Source organism: Pantherophis guttatus, chromosome 1 (assembly GCF_059756535.1).
Source record: "Pantherophis guttatus breed Tessera chromosome 1, ASM5975653v1, whole genome shotgun sequence".
NCBI lineage: Eukaryota > Metazoa > Chordata > Lepidosauria > Squamata > Colubridae > Pantherophis > Pantherophis guttatus.
In genome coordinates, this window is record NC_142063.1 from 187,660,464 (window position 1) to 187,684,553 (window position 24,090).

A 24,090-nucleotide genomic window follows, 5' to 3' on the forward strand; every position below is an offset into this window, starting at 1 on the left:
GAGTTATTCTGAAAACACACATATTTATATCCTAAACCTGCTCCCTTAAAAAACCCAACAAATATGGGGAAACACAAGTACATATGTTATTACCCATCAGAGTGATAACTTCATCACTTGTCATGTAGCCCCTAAAAACTGCAGTCTACCTTTATGAGAATAGGAATGGAAAACTTAAATAACATTTTAGTATCATTATAAAAATAGTTTTATAGAATTTTCAGACCTCCCCCCTTGAAAAGGTCCCAGAGACCCAGAGTCCATAGAGAACCATTGCTTTAAACAATCACTAAATGTTTGACCATTTTACTTTTGCTGGCACCTTACAATTTTGGCAGCCCATGTCGAGGTGCCAAGGGAAAGACTATATGTTCAGGAATAGCTATCAAGAAACTTATCTATTCTTTCAAAATGAAACAAAACACTTTCTATAAACATTTGTTAATGCCTGACATGCCTTTTATATGCCTTTTAATATGAAAAAAAAAAGGGGGGAAAGTCTGCTGAAAACACAAGAGCGTTTTTGCGGTATAGGGTGGCTCTTTGCAGTTCAACCTAATGGAATCAGGAAGTTCTATTAGGAGCTTCTCATGTTCTCATGTTCCAGGAAGTTGTAAGCACATTTCGTTCACTTAGTTCCTTTCTCCTTTAATGTCCTGATGAGAAGTTGGAGGGTGACTTTCTTTTGGAAGTTATAAAAGGACTCAGAACTAAAATGTATTTAGGAGAATTAAGATAGGCAGGAAAGTCTAAAATATTTATAAAAAATTAGCAATACTTCCTGCAACAGATAAAATTCTGTAAAACAATCTGATTTATCAAAACGGTACATTAATTTGTTTAATGTTCTTAAATGTTTGTCCTCCCTGTTTCTCAACATATTGTTTCAATCCAGTGGAGAAATGTGAGCATCGGACCTATCATATCTGGGTTGTAAAATCTGGAGTTTTGCAGTTCAGATTGGATAGTTCTGTTATTAGTTTTAAAACTCAAGGGGTGTCAAACTCAAGGCCCACAGGCTGGATCTGGCCAACAGATTGCTTAGATCTGGCCCACAAGGCCATCCTGGAAACAGTGAAGGACCTGTCCATGGTGCTTCTTCCAGCAAAAACGGAGCTGGGAGGACTACATGCATCCATGATGGCCTCCTGCAGCCCTCTGCCAGCTAAAACGAATTCAGGGAGGCCACATGCAGCCTCCCTGAGCTCCATTTTCACTGGCAGAACCCTGCAGGAGGCCATCGCAGCCAAAAATGGAGCCTCAATGAATGTCATTAAGCTGGCCACCCCACCCCCCGGCCACACACACCCAGCCCCCCGAGGTCAAACACAACCCTGAAGTGGCCCTCAATGAAATAAAGTTTGATACCTCTAGTGTAGATTGTTCAGAAAAGATTTACACAATCCTTCCTTGTTCTAAGAATGACATTTACAATGGAATCTCTACTTGGTAAGGGGGACTGTAGGGAGAGTTCAGCTCAGCTTAGTCCTAGTGGGCAATCAAATATGAGCCAGCAGTGTGAGCTAGCAGCTGCCAAAAAAGCCAACACTGTTCTAGGCTGCATTAACAGAAGGATAGAATCAGGATCACGTGAAGTGTTAATATCTCTCTATAATACCTTGATAAGGCCACACTTGGAATACTGCATTCAGTTTTGGTTGCCACGATGTAAAAAGATTTTGAGACTATAGAAAGAGTGCAGCAAAGAGCAACAAAGATGATTACATATAAAGAATGGATGCTGGAACTGGGTATATCTAGTTTAATGAAAAGAAGGACTAGAAATGACATGATAACAGTGTTCCAAAATCTAAGCCACAAAGAAGAGACAGTCAAGCTATTATCCAAAGCACCTGAGTGCAGGACAAGAAGCAATGGATAGAAACTAATCAAGGAAAGAAGGAACCCAGAACTAAGGAGAAATTTCCTGACAGTTAAAACAATTAATCAATGGAATGACTTGCTTCCAGAAATTGTGGGTGCTCCTATACTGGAGGTTTTTAAAAAGAAATTTGGCAACCATTGGTCTGAAATGGTATAGGGTTTCCTGCATAGTCAATCCGATTCCGACCGGACACAGGTGAGGTCTTATATCAAGACCTACCTAGTGGCGATAAAAGCGGCAAAATCTAACCATTTTCCCGCTCTTATCGCATCTGCAGAGAACCGCCCAGCCGCCCTGTTTAGGGTGACCCACTCCCTTCTTCGGGGGGGAGTGCGGGAAGATCCCTTGCAGGGCCACGCTGAGGATTTTGTGCAATTCCTGCATGATAAAGTCGCTCGGATTCGGGATGGCTTGGACTCCGATTGGATGAGTCCAGGGGAGGAGACAAGGGCAGGTCTTGAGAATATTATCTGGGAGGAGTTTGATCCTGTGGCTCCCGAGGATGTGGACAGGGTTCTGGGTAGGATTAGTGCCGCCACATGTTTATTGGACCCGTGTCCCTCCTGATTGGTACTGGCCTCCCAGGAGGTTACACGAGGCTGGCTCCAGGGGATTATAACTGCTTCTCTGAGTGAGGGTGCCTTTCCCGCCACCTTGAAAGAGGCGGTGGTGAGACCCCTCCTCAAGAAGCCTTCCCTGGACCCGGCTGAATTAGCTAACTACCGTCCCGTCTCCAACCTTCGTTTTGTGGCGAAGGTTGTTGAGAGTGTGGTGGCACGACAACTGCCCGGGCACCTGGATGAAGCTATCTATCTAGACCCGTGCCAGTCGGGCTTCAGGCGGGGGCACAGCACAGAAACGGCATTGGTCGCATTGGTGGATGATCTCTGGAGGGCTCGGGACAGGGGTTGCTCCTCTGTCCTAGTCCTATTAGATCTCTCAGCGGCTTTTGATACCATCGACCATGGTATCATGCTGCAGCGGTTGAGAGGGTTAGGAATAGGGGGCACCGTTCTGCGGTGGTTCTCCTCCTTCCTCTCCAACCGCTCGCAGTTCGTGTTGGCAGGGGGGCAGAGGTCGACCTCGAGGCGTCTCGCATGGGGAGTGCCACAAGGCTCGGTCCTCTCACCCCTTCTGTTCAACATTTATGTGAAGCCGCTGGATGAGATCATCCGTGGTTTTGGAGTGAAGTGTCATCTGTACGCTGATGACACTCAGCTGTACATCTCCACCCCAGACCACCCCAACGATGCCCTTGATGTGATGTCTTGCTGCCTGGAGGCCGTGCGGGTCTGGATGGGGAGGAACAGGCTCAGACTCAACCCGTCCAAGACCGAGTGGCTGTGGCTGCCGGCGTCCCGATATAGTCAGCAGGTGCCATCGCTGACTATTGGGGGTGAATCTTTGCCCCCCACAGAGAGGGCTCGCAATCTGGGTGTCCTCCTGGACGCACAGCTGTCTTTAGAAGAGCATATGACGGCCATGGCCAGGGGGGCCTTTTATCAGGTTCGCCTGATCTGCCAGTTGCAGCCCTTTCTGGACCGGGACGCCTTGCGCACGGTCACTCATGCCCTTGTCACCTCCTGGCTGGACTATTGTAATGCTCTCTACATGGGGCTCCCCTTGAAGAGCACTCGGAGGCTCCAACTGGTCCAGAATGCGGCCACGCGGGTGGTTATGGGCGCAACTCGTTTCGCCCGTGTGACACCCCTCCTGCACGAGCTGCACTGGCTCCCAGTGGTCTTCCGGGTGTGATTCAAGGTGCTGGTTACCACCTTTAAAGCGCTCCATGGCATAGGACCCGGGTACCTTCAAGACCGACTTCTGCCACCAGTAGCCTCCCACCGGCCAGTCCGTTCCCACAGAGAGGGTCTCCTCAGGGTGCCATCGGCCAAGTTATGTCGGCTGGCGACACCCAGGGGGAGGGCCTTCTCTGTGGGAGCCCCAGCCCTGTGGAATGAACTGCCCCCGGAAATACGTAAGATCTCCGACCTCCGGGTGTTTCGTTGCGCATTGAAGACCCTGTTGTTCCGCCAGGCCGGACTATCAACATAATGATTTTAAATTGGGGTATTTTAAATTTTTGGGGTTTTAAACCGGCCAAATCTATTTAATTATTTTAAATTTTAATCATTGTTGTGTCTTGTGTTTTTAAATTGGCTGTACACCGCCCTGAGTCCTTCGGGAGAAGGGCGGTATAGAAATAAAATAATAATAATAATAATAATAATAATAATAATAATAATAATAATAATAATAATAATAATAATAATTATTATTATTAGCAAGGGGTTGGACTAGAAGACCTCCAAGCTCTATTATTTTGTTATTTGGTTGGGTTGCAGATTACTTGCAGACATTTATTTATTTGTATCCCATCTTTATTATTTTTACAATTAACTCAAAGCAGCAAACATATCCATATCCATATCCTTCCTCCTCCTATTTAGACTGCTTTGGTAAGAATTGTTTTATACCTGAAAAATGAGACAACTGGAAGCCCTTGGTATGAAGGTTTAAGTTCCTCTTGACATTTGATGTTCTGCAAAATAATCCGTAGGGTTTGTATGTCACACCCTGAAATCAATAATATCCAATGTAATGATTTAACTTATTAATCTATTCATACATGAACAGATTAACCACACTTAATATTTGCTAGAGAAATTGAGACTCAATAAGAGACTCAACACATTACCTTTGCTACTACAAATCTGATTATTTTATGACTTTTCCAATATTTTTTATTATTGCATGAATCAACCTGTGATGCTAAAGATGTGTTTTCATAAATATTATTCATTTATACTTAACCAATATTCAAAGTGTATTTACGGTTTATAGCCTAAAACACTTTTGAAAAGCCAATACTAAAAAAAAAAAAATTGCTTAAAGCGATTTTTAAAGCCTGGCTTGTTGGGGAATTCTGGGAGCTGAAGTCCATACATCTTCAAGTGGCCAAAGTTGAGAAACACTGGGTTAGGATCTTGGATATTCAACCCTCCAAGTTTGTTTAAGGTTTGAATAATGCATACAGAGTAAACATAATCAATGAGATTAATAACATCAGTAAGATACAATGATTTAAGTCTTTTTTTGTTTTTGTTTTCTCTTTTCTCACATTAGTGTGCAACTCAGTTGGCACTAATCATTCTCATTGTTTCTGTGAGCCTGATTACGGATGGTCTGCCAAGATCTGTAAAGCATATCCTGTCTGCCATAATACTACAACTGCAGGGGGAGAGAACTGCAACTGTATTGCGCAGCTTCCCCCTCAAGGGACCTTTTGTCAACTTCAATCAGAAGGTAAGGGAAGGTGGCAAATGATGATGAATGGTGGTTTATGGGCAACAGCAATTCATTCATGAAAAAATAACTTTTCATGGGTAATCTGCCAAAATGGAAGCTTAAATTACTTTCAAATTAGAAAGTTCTGATTGAGTTTTACATGCACTAGGATAGCAGCTCACAGCCTTTTCAGCCTATATTTTACACTATAGCTATTTGCCAATTCTTCACTTTCTGGAATCTGTCATATGTCATCTAAATAATGTTTGGCTTCTATAATCTATGCAATCAAACAAAATTCTATTCCTACTCCGGTCCCAGGATTTTAATCCCTCTATTGTAAATGTTGTTCCATTTGCTCACACTGCCAGATTTCAGATTATTATTCCCATCTTCTCTTCTCCACATGCAAGCTCCAGTAAAAGAATACATAACTAAATTAATATGAATTTTAAATGAATGGACTAAAGCATTTAGCCAAGGCTGAATTTTATGATTAAATGATGCTTTATTTTCAAATTTTTATTTCAGCTAATAAGATTATTTCTCTTCTTTTTTTACCACAGATATTCCTTCAGTGCTCATAACAAAAATGTCTGTCCGACTTGATATACCCTTTAAGAATGCTCTATGGAATTCGTCCTCTGTGTTGTTCAGACAATACAAACATGATCTTGAGGAGGCAGTAAGTCTGAGCTGGTTCTTCAGCTAAAACGTGGCCAAGATATTTTAAAACTCTTATTGTTTAGCTGAAGAGGATTTCTTTTGAAGGTGTCTAGATATTTTAGGTGATTTAAACAAATGCAAGTCCCTTTTTCTTGTCTTTTTAGTGCCTCAGCTAAACTCTTAACTGAAGCCACCCAAATAAGCTCTCCGTAGGCCTTTCATATTGCACAGTTTTCACTCCATGTCCATTTACAACCTGTTACAAAAGAATTTGAAACTGACCTTAGATTATCTTCATTTCTGGTGGCTCAGAGCAGGCAATAAGCCAACGTGTTCTCTTTCCAGATGACCAATAGGAGGATTAAAAATTGTTATCCCCTGAACTGCCACAGCTCCTGGAGCAACAAACATTGGCTTTCTCCCACAACACTGTTGGTTGTTGGGTTTTTATTATTGTAAGTGTATAATAGAACTACACTGAAATTGTGAAAATGGTCTCTAGTTGTCTATGGGGAGTCATGGTTGTCCCAAAGCTGCTTTTCAAAAGGCAACTGGACTTTCTCAGTTTTTTTTCCTTGAAAATGTTTTGCTTCTCATCCAAGAAGCATCTTGAATGAGAAGCGAAATGTTTTCAAGGATAAAAATTAAGTAAGTCCAGTTGCTTTTTGGGTGTAGTTGGGAATGGAGCTGATACTTTAAGTGATCTATGAAGGGTGCTGTATTTTTATGGGATTGATAGTATCAAACTTACAAAAACAGATACGTATTTTTAATTGAAACACCTATATAACAGAAAGTAATAAATGCTTGCAGATATATGTGGATCCCAAGTTCCTAATATGGAAGATAGATATATTCAACTAGGGGAGTGGTGAAATGCTACCGGTTTGCACTAGTTCGGGTGATATATTGGTGCATACTACGCATGCACGTGTGTGCAGCATGCATTTGATGTGCACTTTGCATGCGCTTGCAGTGCGCATTTGGCACGCACCACACATATGTGGCCAGCGAACCGGTGGCAAACCAGTTCAGATTTCACCACTGAACTAGGGATTATCTGGCAATAGCATAGTGAAAGAGTAGAAGAAGCATTCCATATGCAATATACAGCCTTTAATTTAATAAAGGAAAATATTTGTAGTTCTGAGTTGAAATGAGGGTTCCTTGATGCTGTTTGAGATTGGTTGTTTTCTTGCAGATGGTTGCTGGCACATGTTAGTCGCTTTCACAAATGAAGCTTCGCGCTCACCCACCACTTCCACAACCTGGTTCCATACAGTTGGGGAGCCCTGTTTTAGATAACAGTGTTTTTAACTGATAAGCATGCTGATTGAGTGTTATGGATATTGTAATCCAACATATCTCTTCATCCACTTTTAGTAGATTATTTCTATATTAGATTCGACAAAGAATCCTTAGTCCATGAGACCAGGACTGTGAAAATTGTAATATTTGTTTGATGTTTCATGAAAGTATGTAGGATGTCTGTAATAGTAAGTGAAATAATATGGTCTTAATTAATAATAAATACTCTGCAAAATGTATTGCTTTCTTTCAGTTTATTGAGGGCTATTCAACTTTACCGGGTTTCATAAATGCAACAGTTACAGGATTCAGGTATGAAAACCTTTTTGTTTCACTTGAAAAGTTTATAGGAAAAAAATGATTTGTTTCGACTTCACATAATGATCCAACTGATAAATGCTAAGCTTAAAATGAAAATTAGCTTCAAGTAGGGCAAACTTATAATGCAGAGAAAAGCTTTTCTGCAGTAAAATCAGCAAAAAAACCCCACCATTCTATAGATAATACAACCTCTATAAATATAACCTACAGATTTTTTATTTTTTTTTATTTTATTTTTTATTTGATTTATATACTGCCCTACTCCCGAAGGACTCAGGGCAGTGAACAGCCACAAGATAAAACACATAAATACAAAATTTAAAAGCAAAATAAAACCGAATTAAACAATTTGGCCCAAGACAGATTTAAAACACCCTAATAATTAAGAACAGATTAAAATTTACATTTTAAAAGGAAAAAAGGGAAAATTAGGCCAGGCCAGCCTGATGGAATAAAAAGGTCTTGAGAGCGCGGCGGAAGGTGTGCAGATCCGGGATCCGCCGTATCTCCGGGGGGAGCTCATTCCAGATGGTAGGTGCCCCCACAGAGAAGGCTCTCCCCCTGGGAGATAATTGAAAGACAAGTTTGTCATAGTTAAAGGTATTGTATTGGGAACAGAAAGCCCCTTTGCATGGAAACCAAGTGGGTTAAACACAGTGTCACCCTGAATTAGAAAGTTGAAAAACATCCATGAACAAGGTACTAACCAACCACTTTTTAAAAAAAATGTTTCCAAGTAAACTGCATATAGTCACCTGGAGAGTCAAAACTCACTCGAATAATCATAAGAACTGCATAGATATTTGAAGAAAGCAAAATAAATTATATTGTCCATGATAAAAATCCTCAAATCCATTCTAGAGCTATATCTTTGTTGTCTATGTTGTAATACCTATTCTAAGTTGAAGAGCTTGTTCCCATTATGATCACCCATCAAGGATTACTTTTTGGCTCCTATACAATTTGTTTTCCTCAATCCTAATGCCAAATCTCCAATTAGCAAGGGATCTCTAAGGGCATTTCCATTATATTCTGGAGTGTCCAATCAGGAAAAAAAAACTTTCTTCCAGTTTGAAATTTTCATCGTTCTGATTGTATAATTAAGAAATAGCATATAGACACATAGACTCTATAATATAGGTACAGTAGTTGAGTTTGATAAGGATATTATATCTCTCTTCATAATTGAAATGCAGAGATAAACATACAAACACAATGTAAGCACTTAAAACAAAGCAGTGGATATTTTAATTCATCTTTACAGTCCATTATAAAATTATAGCAGTTAAGATACTTCGGGTTACCCTCACTAGTGGTTTTTTGGTGGGGAGAGATTGAAGGACAGCATTTACTAGAAGAAACAAGCAAACAAGCAAACAATTGTCAGGAAGATTGGTGGGCCATCTGAAATAGATTCTGGAGACCCAGGAAGATGGAAAATCTACTGCAGAAGCACGAGTTCACTGTGGAATATCCCTTTCTCCTGTTAGCCATAAACTATCACATTGGACTATACTGCTTTCTGAGTAGATAAGGCAGAATCGTAGAAGAGAATGATGAGGCAATCCACATCTGGTTTTCTTTTCCTCCAGCTACCATGAAAATATAGCTTTAAAAGCCATTTAAAAAGGTAAAGGTAAAAGTTTCCCCTGTCCAGTCATGTCCAACCCTAGGAAGGCAGTGCTCATCTCTGATTCTTAGCCGAGGGAACCAGCATTATCTGAAGATGCTTCCGTGGTCATGTGGTCGACATGACTATATGCTTAAGGTGCACAGAATGCTATTACCTTCTCACTGAAGTGGTACCTATTTATCTACTCGCATTTGCATGCTTTCAAACTGCTAGGTTGGCAGGAGAACGATATTGTGTATCATTTATTACATAATGAGCTTCAACTTACTGGACAATATTCTTTTTACATAGGCCTGGAAGCATCATGGTTGGCTATGAAATAACCTCAGCAAGGCAGATCCCGCTTGAAAATGCACATCCCAAGATAGCTGCTCTTTTACATTATCCCTACCACTTAGCATCTTCCACATTTGCAACAGAAATCTTTGGTAATGTTTTTTAATGTCTTTTATTAAAATGTGTATTTCTGTTTTGGTGAATACAGTTACTGTCCTTGGTGGTGAGAAAATATCTTTAGAGTTTTAATATCATTTTACAACCACAGGCCAAGCTATGGTAGTGAAGAATCAAACTTGGAGATTCAGTCTGGACCACAGATTTGTGAACAGGTGGTCATTGATTGGCAACGCTTTGTTTCAAAATGATGTTTGTATTCATTAAGCTAAATTATTGTTAATCACCTTGGAAAATCCCACATGCAAAATTATCTTACCTCCTGAACCAGAGCTCCATTCAACTGAAGACATCAATGTTTAAGGCAATTAAGATATCCATGCCAATGTCTTAATTTTGCTAGGTAGTTTCAGTAGATTTCCAAAACATGTTCAGAAAAGTACAAAATAATACTATGAAGTAGCTGATCATTATACAAGCAATACTCTTATATTATATGTTACTTTACATATGAATATCAATTTTAGAATTCATATTTTGAAAAATTATTATTTTTTCATGCTGAAACAGTGTGTCTGTGTGTGTGATATGTGTATAGATGTATATGTATATGTGGCTAGCTGGATATTTAGAATGAAAGATTAACTATATATTGAATTACAGGACCACATAAAGTTTCATTTTCACTCCCCAAAAGATACTTTGGAGTCCAGGAGAGTACAATTATTAAATTATACATTTCACTAAATTATATATGGTGATAATAAACCTTTCGTTTTCCACTAGTTTTGAAGATCTCTCTTTATGCCATGCTAGGTAATGTAAACATCTCTGTTTCTCCTGAACACATTTTCGAGGGAGATACAGTAAAAATAACCTGCATGACAGAATACATTTCAAGAAAGGTGTCCTGGAGTTATAATGTCATCATGCCTGACAGACTTACCTTGACAGAAGAGGTTAAAGAGGGAAGCAAGATAGCAACCCTGACAATAACCAACATCAAGCTGAACGAAGCAGGTAATTCTGAATTCTAAATAGAAGAGTGCTGGAGCCGTTGTTTGGGTTGCCTGATAATCAGCAATCAAGGGATCAGAAACAATTCTTATAAACACCCCCGCCAACATTAGCAGGGTAAGCCATTGTAAACTGTATAAACAGGGAACAAGCCCCACACTTCCTAGCACTGGTGATATTTCCTAGTTAGGGAACAAAATGTCTGCAAGCAAACAATCAAGTTCAGAGAGCACCAAGAAGTCCACAGTTCACCCCAAGCTACAGATATTTTCTTCTTATAAATAGTGCAGTACAAAGGCAGGATCAGACAGAAGATACAAATTTATGTTCCTTGCTGTCCATTGTTGGAGCCAACAACATCCCTTTTTAAACTGGGATTGTTTGAAAATAATATTCCTCATAGATCTAAAATTTGGGCAAGTATAACCAAACACACTTATTCTATTATGCTGGGAAAACAACATGCTATCACTGTCTCTAGGCAAAGTTACTGAAGTATGACATACAATGTTACTGCCGCTTGAATACTGCCGGTCTACCAACTGTAGCCAGACTATACTAAAAGATTGGATCAATGCTGGCAACACCATGGAACCTGCTCTGATGTGTTCCCAATAATAACCTTTCTTCCTGCTTCAGCAAATTTTCCTCCATCAGTGGTGAGATTAGCTGCAGGTCTCCTGTGCTCAGAGCTTCAGCTAGTCTTGAGTCAGAATATCAGTCCAAGCTGTGTGCTGAATTGAAATCAACAAGCAGAAATTCAGTGCAGTGTGTGTTCTGCTCACTATTCTAGGCATTCCTATTCTCCTCTAGTCATTTCCATTTCCATCAGGATCTCCATTTTTCCTACCAATCATTAGTCAGGTTCCATGCCTTTTCCTTTCCCAAATATATTTTGCCCTTCTGCAAACTTTGAAGGCTGCTGAGATGTTGATTGTACGGCAGACACATGGCATTGATTGTGTTGTGCTGGCAAAAGTCAGAAAACAGCAGTCTGGAGGCAAAGCAAGGAAAGATGGATGGAGATGGCCTTGGTAATGGTCTGGGGTGTGGCTGAAGATTATTTTATGAGTTTCTGTCCTCAAAAAAACAGTGAATGGGTTAGCCTTATGCCAGGGCAAGCAACATGTATGGATGAGCTGATAGCTACAATAGTATCAGCATGTCCTCTCCAGTATATCAAAGGTCTTGGTCAGTCATTCCAACCAATGTCTCCAAGTTGTGGTGGGAGACTGTGGAGGTTTTGCTGGGATTAACAGATTAACAGAGTTGGAAGAGACCTTGCAGGTCATCGAATCCAACCCCCTGCCCAAGCAGGAGACCCTACATCTGCCTCTACCTAGGATCAAACTCACAACCTCCTGATTGTGAGGCAAGAGCTCCACCTCTAGGCCACTTTAACATCAGTCCTTTTGTTTATGGAACCAGTAAAGACCAGAAAGAAAGGTATTACAGGGCATCATGGATAACTCCCTTCTCAGAGCAGGAGATTTAGAATTTAGACCATTCCAACAGATAGCTGGGGAATCGTTATTTGGGTTTCCAGTGAGGGAAAGCCTACCACCCCACTGGCTAATTGGCTCCACCTACACTTATTGTTAAAAGGTGCTTCCTAATTTAATCTAGCCCTGCTCTTCAGAATTATTGGTTTGATTTATGGAACAGTTCTTCAGATGACCTGTAAAGAGCTGACACATTCTCTCTCAACCTTCTCCTGTCCAGTGTCAATAGACTCAGTCATAAGCACCACATCAGTGTACATAATGACAGCAGGCACATAATGAAGACATGTGAAATTTGCCCTTACATGTTTGTTTCTCAGTGATGAATACAAATGTGTAAGTCATAGGCTTTGTGTACTCTGACACTTGTCTGCCCACTACAGTTGCCTAGGAATCCTGTTTCTGACCAGTTTTCCTCACAGCACTCATTTGATTGATCATTTGGTGGCCTTCTTTGAACCAATGCTAATTTTCTTATCTCATTCTTAAAATGTGGTGCCTGAAATGATGAAGACAAGCTATGCTTTGTCACTGTTACATAATTTTTATTGAATAACTTTTTAGCAAAATTAACAAAAATTATCCTGCCAGCCTATATTATTTTGGGAAATTCTCAAGAGCAGATTTAGGATGGAAAACAAATTCCTGTTGCACGACTAGAGGTCTGCTGGCTGTTATAATGTTAGCTGAACTGGTTATTCTATGAAAGCAAAATAATACTGCATTATACTTTTTAAACTCACCCTTCTGGCTCATGCTCAGTCTGGGACTGATTACTTCTCTAATATATCTTCATGTATTAGAACTGCAACATACATTTATTTTATTAGAGAACTGTGATAAGATTGTTATATTTCAAAAGTGGCTTTTGTGCCTAACAAGTGTGTTATATTAGGAAACTATGTTTGCCCATAACGTATTTGTCTTTTTTGCAGATAATTTTGGTTGCAATTTTAAAGATGACTCAACGAAATTGTCCTCAATATACAGAGCTGAAGTTAATGTAGTGGTCTCTCAGATTAAACTTGTGCCATCAGAAAATGTTTCTATTGTCTGTGATGGTACGGACATAAGAGAACTGAGCTGCTGCACAGATAGAGACATACAACTTTTCTCTCCTTATTGGAGACCCAATGGAGCAATAAATATTTCAGGTATGTAGCAATATCATCTATACTAAGTGCTGATTATAGCTGATCATTTTTCTCTTTCCAGCACTCTTTATATAGAAAGTGTAGCTATCTCTCAATATTTGGGTTGTTTTGTGGCTCACAGTAAACTGGACACAAACATGGGCCCAGAATCTGACTTTCATACATTCTTCCATCAAAGCAAAATCAAGACCTGAATTGAAATTGTGTAACTTTCTCTTGCTCCACCATTGCCTAACTTGCACCAGCCTATGTGTTAAGCAAATTCACTGTTTGTTCCCTTCCTAGACCAAAAAGATAATAATCTTTGGTCATGGAGAGCTCCAATCTCTTGATCTCAGTTGGAAACGTGGGGCAGAAAACTAGGTGCTTTCCTATTTCTGCTTTCTCTTCTCCTTCACAAAACCTAGAGTTCCAGATTTGCCTGCAAAGGGGAGAATGAAAGTAGTTGATCTGTTGATGGGAAATGTAGCATTCCTTATCAGAAAAATTGAGATTGAAAAATTGAGAGGCTGCCACAAAGAAGAGGGGGGTCAATTTATTTTCCAAAGCACCAGAGGGCAGGACAAGAAACAATGGATGGTAACTAATCAAGGAGAGGAGCAACCTGGAATTGAGAAACTTCCTAACAGTGAGGACAATTAACCAATGGAACAGCTTGCCTTCAGACATTGTGGGTGCTTCATCACTGGAGGATTTTAAGAAGAGACTGGATAGTTACTTATCTGAATGGTATAGGACAGGGGTGTCAAACTCAAGGCCCAGGGCCAGATCTGGCCTGCAGTGTGCTTAGATCTGGCCCACAGGGCCACTCTGGAAACAGCAAAAGACCTCCCCACGGTGCCTCTGCCAGCAAAAACAGAGTTCCATTTTCACTGGCAGAGGGTTGCAGGAGGCTGTCACAGCCGAAAACGGAGCTCGGGAGCCTGTTTTCGCTTGCAGAATGCTTGGGTCACCACAGGGGTCCCTGACACAAATGATGTTGAGCTGGCCATACCCACCCTGGCCACGCCCATGCCAACCCCCCCAAGGTCAAACACAAATTGAATTTGACACTCCTGGTATAGGATCTCCTGCTTGAGCAGGGGGCTGGACTAGAAGACCTCCAAGGTCCTTCCAGCTCTATTCTGATTCCTATTCTGAAATCAAAAAGACCTGAATGGTAGTGGAGATACATTGCATAGAGATTCACACACCTTTTGGTGCAAATTCCAATATGTATGTTCAGTGGATTGGTCATCTAGGAGCAACTGGTTAACTGTAAAGTAGTTATGGCTATGAAGTGGGGAAGAAGAAGAGTATATATGCCCTGTACTACCTCCTTATGACATCCCCCCCCACAACACACTCAAGGAAATAATAGCTCAAATAACTCCCTGAAAAAGGGAAACCTAATGTTGTAGAAGAAAATGAGAAGACTGGATGCTGGCAGGGACTGTGTTCAGTTGATGCACCTGGTCTGTGGAATTGGCTGTACCAGAGTTTCAGTTTGTCCCTATACTGTTGTCCTTCTGCAGGCTGTTAAAATTGAACCTCTAAGGTTTGAATCCTCAATTATAAAGTAGCACACACTAGGACTTACTTGGCTATCGATTTATTTTTACCACTTTTTAAACTCTGGACTGATGGGTGTTGTAGACTGCCACAAGACTCTTCGTAGTGGAGATAAATTCCATCAATCAGTAAATTTATAAGCTTGCGATTGTTGGAAAAGCATGGAAAAAAATTCTATATTACTGGCACACCCAAAGTCAATTGCAGTCAAACACAAACTTCTATTATCTGTATGTCTGGAGTAGTTCAATCATAATCCTGTTTCCAGAGCTCCACTTTCTTTATTTCTAGGCCTTCCTGAATGCATCAAAACCAATGCTTTGATCAGAGAACCAGTGTGGGGCAAGAGTTAACGGTGAGAAGCAGGGAAACTTAATTTCTGCTTCCTCCTCAGGCATTGAAGCTCTCTAGGTTGTTTTGATCCAACCATTCTTTCTCAGCCAGTGTTCCCTCCAATTTCTTATATGCCATGTGGGGAAAATATATATTTTGAGTAGCTTTTCCCCAGCCAAGGACACATTTATGTGCCACAATGCAAGTATATGAATAAATTGTAAATACATGCAATATTGACATGTTAAAATGTTCACATATTTCTTCGTTAAAATATGGAAAGTAAAAGGTATAATAATGCGTTACACACATTTTTCAAGGCATTGTTGACTCCTAGAGTCTGACTCCAAAGGGAGGGAGGGAGGGAGGGAGGGAAGCATTATATGAAAAGCATTTAGATAGACACCACTCTTTCTTCCCCTTCTTTCCTTCGTCTCTGGATGTACTCCGAACTTTCTTGAACTTTAATTATTATTAATTTAAAACTTGAAATGCTTATAAAGTTAACAATGATCATGGACGTTATCTGTTCAGAATGCCACACATACTAACTTTGTTTTGGAGGAAGGAGGCTCCTCATGTACAGGAGGCTCTGAACTTATGTCGATGTGTCTCCACTTGGACCCGATCCAGAGCTGCAATTGCGAGGCTAAAAAAGGATCCCCTGCCTACTGTCCTACAGCTTGGCAAGACCAAGCAGCCTTTGCTGTTGCAGTCATGAGCCCACAGTTGATTTATTTAATTATTATATTTATATGCTGCTCATCCCACTATCTAAAGCAACAATGTTTTCTGATGTCTGAATTTGTTACTATTATTTTGTGTAACTTAGGTCGGGTTACTATTATTTTGTGTGCACTCAATCTTTTCCTGTGTATGCATGTTCAGTAAAGGGAACATAATTCTCAGCTCAACTCATCTCATAGGTTTTTGTTGGGGGGGGGAATGGAGGAGTGAGCACTATGTATACTGCCTTGAGCTTCTGTAAGAAAGATGGGATATAAATTTAACCATCACAACAACATACAAATTCCTCTTCCATTCTTCTTCATAATTCCAATGCATGCAATGTATAAGTGCTATAGGAAGCAGAAACTGAGATACTACATAGCTTTATTTCAAGCATCAGCCTTTTTGCAATCTTTTTCAGATTGATTGCTTTTCTTTGCAGGAAGGACTACTTCAATGAACAACTGTACCATCTACTTGCTACAGGCTAGTGAATCTCAGTGCCCAGTAGACAAGTCTGGCACCAGCACTGATTACACATGTGAGCTAAATACCACCTATGGTGCTCGTGCCAATAAAATACTCAAAGTGACATATTTTCGTGTGGGTAAGCATCTTTTTGGATACAGCACCTGTTTTCTGACTGTTGTGGATGGATTCAGTAATCATTTGAGAAAATCTGTAGTACTAGATTTAGAATACAGTATTGAAGTTAGCACTTTTGCATAAATGCTTCTAGCTAGGCTGCAGTTTAAGGGATGGACTATCAATGAATGTGGACAAAATTAAACTGTACAAAGTTTCTGGCAAGAGATCGGGATCCTGAGAAAGCAAGAAGGAGATTTTTTGTGACACAATAGTGCCAGACTTTGACCCATGGAAAGTTTGTTCAGTTCCTCCACTAGATTCTAAAAGTTCTTCAAACTTTAACTGCTCATTTTAAACTTTGCTCTTAAATTTTTGATATAGGTTTGACTCATACAATTCTCCATATAGTCTTTCATCTCATTTCACATTGCTTTTTTTGGCCACACATTGTTTGTAAATATGTGTTGTATCCTTTTCATCCTTCTGCTATTATAGAGTGGAGGGGGTTTTTTTCTGCTTTTTTAAAAAAGAGATTGAGAGAGAGAGATGAAGGGTGGGGTGATTTCCAATTTTTCTGCTATTGAATCTTTGTTAGAGCATGCCTGTTAACTAATGGACAATCTTCATAGGATATGATGAAACATTCTGGACTGCAGACATCAAAAACCACCCACAGCCATTAACAAGATGACGTAAACAAATATTTTTGTGCCAGCTGTTTTAAAAATACAAGGAGTAATACCTTATTAAACCATGCTAAGGAACACAGCAAATGATGGAAGCAAAACATTTTAGGTCTGAGATCTAGAATAGTCAATAAAAAATTAGAACATGTGTTGTGTGGTAGAACTAATATCTTAATGTATGAGAACTAATCTTCGTATTAGGAAGGCAAATCACACAATTCTCCAATAAGTCTCTTTTGTAATGCTGGTCTCATAATGAAATACTAAATAATGTCTCTTTATTTGTGTTTCACCAGCAAAAATAACCCTTTCTAGTTCAAAGGACATTGTTTCTGAGGGAGATGCTTTCTTTTTAACATGCCAGAGTGATGTGAGAAATTATGACACAGTCATTTGGAAAATTCAGAATGGCAGGACTATTAAGGAAATAGATAGTATGTGGTACACCACCACGAAGAGCTTCACAGGTGCCACGTCTGTGCTGACTGTACCTAGGGCAAACCAGGATTGGACTGGTGAGTCAAAACATGAATTGTTTCACTCAGCCATCCCATTGATGAGAGAAATAATTTTATCAATGAAATAACGTGTTACTAAAGTGCCTTTTCAATCATTTCTACTCCTTGATTTTAGAGGACTTGAATGGTAGTTGCTGCTGCTTTAAACTTTCTGTTGTTAATTTCTTTAGCATTGCATTTGTTAAACCTGCTGGTTTTATTTTTCTAGGCATCTATACATGCAACTTTTCTCAAAGTTTTTTGAGCAGCTTTGGAAATATAACAATTAAAGTTATTCCTTTGCTCCGGCCTCAAGAGATCATAAGAGATCCCATAGAGACGGTCATTTCTTGTCCAGCAACAAGAAGTCTGGAATGCTGTACACGCCGGATGGAAAATTACATTGTTTATTTTTTTTCTTATGATCCCAATATGCCTCTACCGATTAGGGCAGGTAAGTAATCATAGGCTGGGTGGAAGAAGAGCTGCTGATGAATAGCTAGATATCCATTTCTCTTGAAAACTTAATGGGGGTTTGGCAAGGTCAAATGCAACCATGAAAATCACAGTTTGCTTCTACATCAGTGTTTCTCAACCTTTGCAGCTTTCAGATGTGTGAACCTCAATTCATGCTGGCCGAGAAATTCCAGGAGTTTGATGTCCACACATCTTAAAAGTTAGCAAGGGTGAGAAACACTGTCCCAGAGTTTTGTAGCAGGGGTTGAATAATCTGAGATTCAGCACCAGTTCCCTTAGTGATCTCCACATTCTTAATTTCCTAATGTTGATTAGTATTGAAGGAAAAATCTGTACAGGTGTCTATGTGAAGGGCTCCTTGGTGCTATCTGAGCTTGGCTGTTTTCATGCAGATGTTTCATTATTTGTTTTACTTTATTTTATTTTATTTATTTATTTGAGTACGTATTAGATAATATATATAAGCATGAATTGAATACATAAAATGAATACAATTAAAGGGAACATTTGGACAGGGACGGTAGGCACACTGGTGCTCTTATGCACGCCCCTTACAGACCTCTTAGGAATGGGGTGAGGTCAACAGTAGCCAGTCTAAGGTTAAAATTTTGGGGGGTTTGTGATGAAACCACAGAGTCAGGTAGTGAATTACAGGCATTGACCACTCTGTTGCTGAAGTCATATTTTCTGCAATCGAGTTTGGAGCGGTTCACTTTAAGTTTGTATCTATTGTGTGCTCATGTAGTATATCCAAACTAAGTAACATCATCCGTGCTAGTAAGCATTCCCATTCCTTACTCACACTGATGATGTTACCTACTTTGGGTAATGAAACGTCTGCAAGAAAAAAACCAAGTTCAGAGAGCACCAAAGACCTCTCATTTCAACCCTGAGCTACAAATATTCTCCATTATCAGGAGTCTTCATTATAGAAGGCAACTGGATGAAAACAGGGCCTAAGCTCTCAGAGTCTCGACTGAAGCTGTCAAGCCTTTTATAAACAGTTAAAAAGTTGTTTTCTCAGAGATTTAACACAAAATGTCTTCACTTAGCTAGATATGAATACATCTATTTTAATAAACCTGACTAATATCTAGGTTAAGAGTGCGAGACTAGCTTCTTACTCTGGATGTTGAAACCTTAACCCCACATTAAATAATTTCTTCCTTTGCAGAAAGAAGAAGAAAAAATAATCTCAATTGCTACTATTCCATACAAAGTTTCACAGACATACACTGCAATTCCAAAGGGCATGCTCTCCAGATGCATTGTATGTTTATGAATCAAATCAATCAAAATGTGACGAGTCCAGCTATGGTCTTACATTTTGTACCAGGTAAGAGAGAATGCCATTGCATAAATCAGTCACTAATGCATGCAAGTCAATCTTATTATAATATAGGATTATCTGCTTTGCTCTAGTAGGAACAAGTTTGCTTGAAAAATAACTGGAGAATGATAATGGATAATTTGTTCATGCTGGGTCTTTTATATTTTGTATTTTTCTCTGAAGACTGTCTTTCACGTTGTAGAAAAATGGGGGAGATATTTTTTCTGTTCCAAAAATACCTTGTTCTGTACTTCCTCACTGGAAAACATGAATTTTAATACGAAGTCATACTTTCCTTTTCCTTCCAAATTTGAATTCCTACATAATTCTGTCCTTAAAAAAGCCATCCTCCTTTAACATCTAAAAGTTAAGCTTATTGGGGGGTGGGTGGCAGTGGTGAAATGTAAAATTTTTTACTACCGGTTCTGTAGGCGTGGCTTGGTGGGGGGGTAATGTGACTGGGTGGGAATGGCCAACTAGGTTTTTTTTTAACTTTTAAAAGTATTTTTTAAAACTTTTAAAAGCCTCTGACGATCCCAGCTGAGCTGCACGATCATCAGAGGCTTTTTTTTGTCTTTTAAAAGCATTTTTTTGGCCGAAGAGGTTAGAAGAAAAATTGCTTTTAAAAGTTAAAAAAACAGTCTCTGATGATCATGCAGCTCAGCTGGGCATGGGGGAGGGGGCACAGGGATTTTTGCTACCGATTCTCTGAACCACCCGCCGCCATCGTTACTGGATCGGACGATCCGGTCCGAACCAGGAGCATTTCACCCCGGTGGGTGGGAATTATCCATGATCAACTCTTCACACACTTTCATTGGAATAAACTACAGGATTTTTCAGTTAAAAGGAGTTTCCTTGTAATGTATTAAGAAGCAGATGTTTTGTTCATATGTGCAATGGAAGATTTCTTATTCCTGACGAACTGTAGCTAGTTTTATAAATATGTAAGTAGACATCTGACTCAGAAAGCAAGATGTAATTTTTAAAACCTTTTTTTTCCCCACAGCAAAGAATGTGGTGTGCAATTCCTCAGACATTGGTGTGGGAGCAAATGAAGCGCAGATCATAAAGCCTTGCTTAAATTTCCATGGGACAAGTAACTCTGTGAGAGGAAACATCACTTATAGATGTGAACGTACAAAATGGACTGTTTATAGAAACAGCTGCTTGGCCGGTCCCATCAATGACCTTTTGAATTCTGCTGAGGTAATCATGCTCCAGTCTCCACAGTGAACCCAGGCCAAGTCAGGGGATTTGAGGTCTGTTGAAACAAAGTGCTCTGAGAATTGAGATCAATGGATGAGGCCTGAGTGAGCTTCCCTTTGGTTCTTCGACCTGGTTGTTAGAACCAAGTGTTTTCTGCCTCATAGGGAGGACTGATTCTTTCTTTTACTGATGTTGTCTAGAAAGAACAAGGTCTCAGTAGCTTTGATTAATGGTCAAGAACATAGATTCATTTTTCCATCTCATTCCACAGTCTTTGAACAGCTGGACAGCACAGGTGGTCTTCAGTTTCTGAATGGGACTGAAATTGCCATTGCTAACAACATGGCCGCAAAGTGTCATATCACATATGTTGCAACATTTTAAGTTTCCTTTGTTCAACAATGTTGTAACTTTGAATGGTCACTAAACGAATGGTCATAATTCAAGGACTACCTGTACTTCAGCAAACTACACAGCAAACTACCTCTGTGTGTGTGTAGCTATAGCTATAAATAAAGATTAGATGTAGATACATATTTTATTAATTTGGCTTTACACACAGACACATACACAGACACACACACACACAAGAATACATACATATATATCAGTAATATATTTACATATATTTGCATATGTCAAGAAATATCTCCACTCTCTTAAAGAATATGCGGGAATTCTGTCCTAGATTAGACTATTGTCTGTGTCAGGTTGACAGTCTGGTTCATCAGTGAGCTCAGCTTTTTCCTTTTGATTCTCTGTGGAATCATTAAAGTTAAAAAGCAGAGTTCCATTATCACACTCTCTCTAAGGGTTAATTAACATGTCATTTTTATTTATTTACATAACTTATATACTGTAGCTGCCTATCTCATTAAATGTTTCTAGATGTCTCAAAACAAGAAAATAGATATTAAAAACAAAAACACCCATCTCTGCAGATGACAGACCAAACAGCCTCCTGGGTTAATCCTCATCCTAACTCAATGTTGGAGGAAGGCTAAAAGGATAGGGATCCCTCAGACTGTAGCCACTAACGTTTTAGGATTGGGGTGACCATTGAGAAGGCATACCATATCAGATGACAACATTTAAGGACCTGAAGCATGCCCTTCCTACCTAACCTAGTAAGATAGATATATCTTACTTCAGGATGAGGTACTCCCACAAATAATTTAGCCCTATGTCATGTAAAGCTTTAGAGATAATAACCAGCACTTTGAATTGCACCCAGAAGCATCTGGGAGCCAGTGAAGCTCACACAGGACTGGTGAATTCAGGTGAACTATCAGGCATCCAAAACTATATGCTGCTGCATTCTGGATCTATTGCAGGTTCCGGATAGTCTTTGAGGGCAACTCCATGCAGAATGCATTGCAATAAACAAATGGGAGGTGACTAAGGCAGAAATGACCATGAGCAAATCCTCCCAGTCCAGAAATGGGTGAAATTGGTGGACGATATGAATTTATGCAAGGGTTTCCCTGGCCCCATCTGCCACCAGCTCTTCTATCAGAAGCCATAAGTCCAGGAAGACCCCAAAATTGTACATCAGATTTGGAGGAGCCATCCAGAATCAGAGATACCAATTGTCCTGACTCTAAGGGGCCAAAATTATGTAACCACTCCATCTTTCTGGGATTGAGTTGCAGCCAGTTTCTCCCCTCCCCTCTCAGGTTTTTACACAGGCACTGAGCTAGCATCTGAACAGTATTGTCAGGAGGAAAAAAACCTAATTATTGAGCATAGCCTCATTTACCGGTAATAACAATTGAACAGACAGCACACCACAAAAAGTCTCACTTTAGGATTCAGAGGTTTATTAGAATTTAAAGCATAGCAAACATCAAACACTTACATTAATCACATTGCAATGAGGATCAATCAATCAGACAAGCAGTCAAATGGGTCAGCTTGAGGCCGATTGGCAACTTCCTATTATTTGCCTTTGTCTTTTATACCTTAAAGCCACAAATCATGTGACTTTTGGGATCTGTCCCTAATGTCATAGCAACCGAGTCAGTTGCCCATTTTTCCGATCATAATTATGCAACATTGTTTTCTTGCCAACCTCAATGTTACACCGTTGCTCTTTTGCCAACCACAATCTTACAATGGTGTCCCTTTCCTATGTACTGTTAATGCCTAGTTCTCTATTCCCCATAACCTCAGTTCCTATTCAGTAGGAGGAACAGAAGGTGCAGGTAAACAGGAACGATGCCTTAAGACATACTTTCCAGCTAACAGACAAAGGAAATCACACATTAAGACATATTTCTAAGTATGCAGGTTAATATTCATGTTTATGAATATTCAGGGCTAAATATTCTATCTTTTCTTTAGCCCAAAAAGGAAAAACAGTAAATTACTATGGTGTCTTCTTCAAAGTGGAATATCTCTTTGTCCCATTCAGTGGCAATTGGGCATTGTTAACTTGTGAAGAAATGTAAGTGATGTGCCTTCATTGCCATATCACAAGCAGAGTTCCCAACATTCAGTACTTTTTTTTCAAGCAGCCAAAGCTCTTCAGTTTAGCTGATGATCCAGCCGTGCCATCTAATTTGTCTTTAACATGTTTAATTCTAATTCTAGTCTTTGGCCTCCAGTCCAGAGTCCCAGAAGAAGTTGCCCACATTCCTTAAAAAACTGAAAGAAACCACCAAGCAGACACAGGAGGAAATAAACAAATCTGCTGCAAACCTAAATGCTGTTCTTGAAACCCTGACTTTGGTATCAGCCATACCTGTAGAGGCAAATGAAGAGAATATGGCAGTAAGTGGCAAACTGTTTGGGGGTACTTTACTTGCTTATACTTGAAGGGAGTTATTATCAGTATTGAAAACAGAATAAGAAATACAATAGCTCTACTTGAAAAGCTGTCTACAGAAGGAGTCAATCAGGGGTGGGTTCTACTTACCTTTACTACCGGTTCGCAATGGGAGTATATGCGCACGTGGGTTCTAAAATTTTTTACTACCGGTTCTGTGGGCATGGCTTATTTTGTGGGCGTGGCTTGTGTGTGGGGGGTAATGTGACTGGGTGGGCATGGCCAACTTTTTTTTTTTTACTTTTAAAAGCATTTTTTCTACCTTAAGAGGTTGGGATCATCAGAGGCTTTCAAAGTATTTTTTTTAACCACCTCTTTGGCTGAAGAGGTTGCAGAAAACAATGCTTTGAAAAGCCTCTGCCGATCAGGCAACTCAGCTGAGATCGTCAGATGCTTTTCAAAGCATTTTTTTAACCACCTCTTCGGCCAAAGAAGTTGCAGAAAACAATGCTTTTAAAAGCCTCTGCCGATCCCAGCTGAGCCGTGGGATCATCAGAGGCTTTTTTTTTTTTTACTTTTAATAGCATTTTTTCGGCCGAAGAGGTTGTAGAAAAAATACTTTTAAAAGTAAAAAAAAAAAAAAGCCTCTGATGAGGTGGAATAAGCGAGCAGCTACCGGGCTGGGGACCGGTTCAGAGATGTGGACAGCCAATGTTATTACAGGTTCTCCGAACTACGACAAATTTTTACTACCGG

The 24,090-nt window shown here is 39.8% G+C and overlaps 1 protein-coding gene across 1 annotated transcript in view; it reads left to right on the plus strand.

The window, feature by feature from the left end:
* ADGRF5 (adhesion G protein-coupled receptor F5) overlaps positions 1 to 24,090 on the plus strand; it is a 52,175-nt gene that overhangs the window by 22,538 nt on the left and 5,547 nt on the right. The window contains exons 5-16 of the mRNA XM_034426813.2: positions 5,012 to 5,191; positions 5,740 to 5,858; positions 7,401 to 7,459; positions 9,393 to 9,529; positions 10,311 to 10,514; positions 12,949 to 13,167; positions 16,223 to 16,387; positions 17,351 to 17,569; positions 17,781 to 18,005; positions 19,203 to 19,364; positions 20,368 to 20,567; positions 23,160 to 23,339. Of these exons, the coding sequence (XP_034282704.2) occupies positions 5,012 to 5,191; positions 5,740 to 5,858; positions 7,401 to 7,459; positions 9,393 to 9,529; positions 10,311 to 10,514; positions 12,949 to 13,167; positions 16,223 to 16,387; positions 17,351 to 17,569; positions 17,781 to 18,005; positions 19,203 to 19,364; positions 20,368 to 20,567; positions 23,160 to 23,339 (2,069 nt within the window). The remainder of the gene's footprint in view (positions 1 to 5,011; positions 5,192 to 5,739; positions 5,859 to 7,400; positions 7,460 to 9,392; positions 9,530 to 10,310; positions 10,515 to 12,948; positions 13,168 to 16,222; positions 16,388 to 17,350; positions 17,570 to 17,780; positions 18,006 to 19,202; positions 19,365 to 20,367; positions 20,568 to 23,159; positions 23,340 to 24,090) is intronic.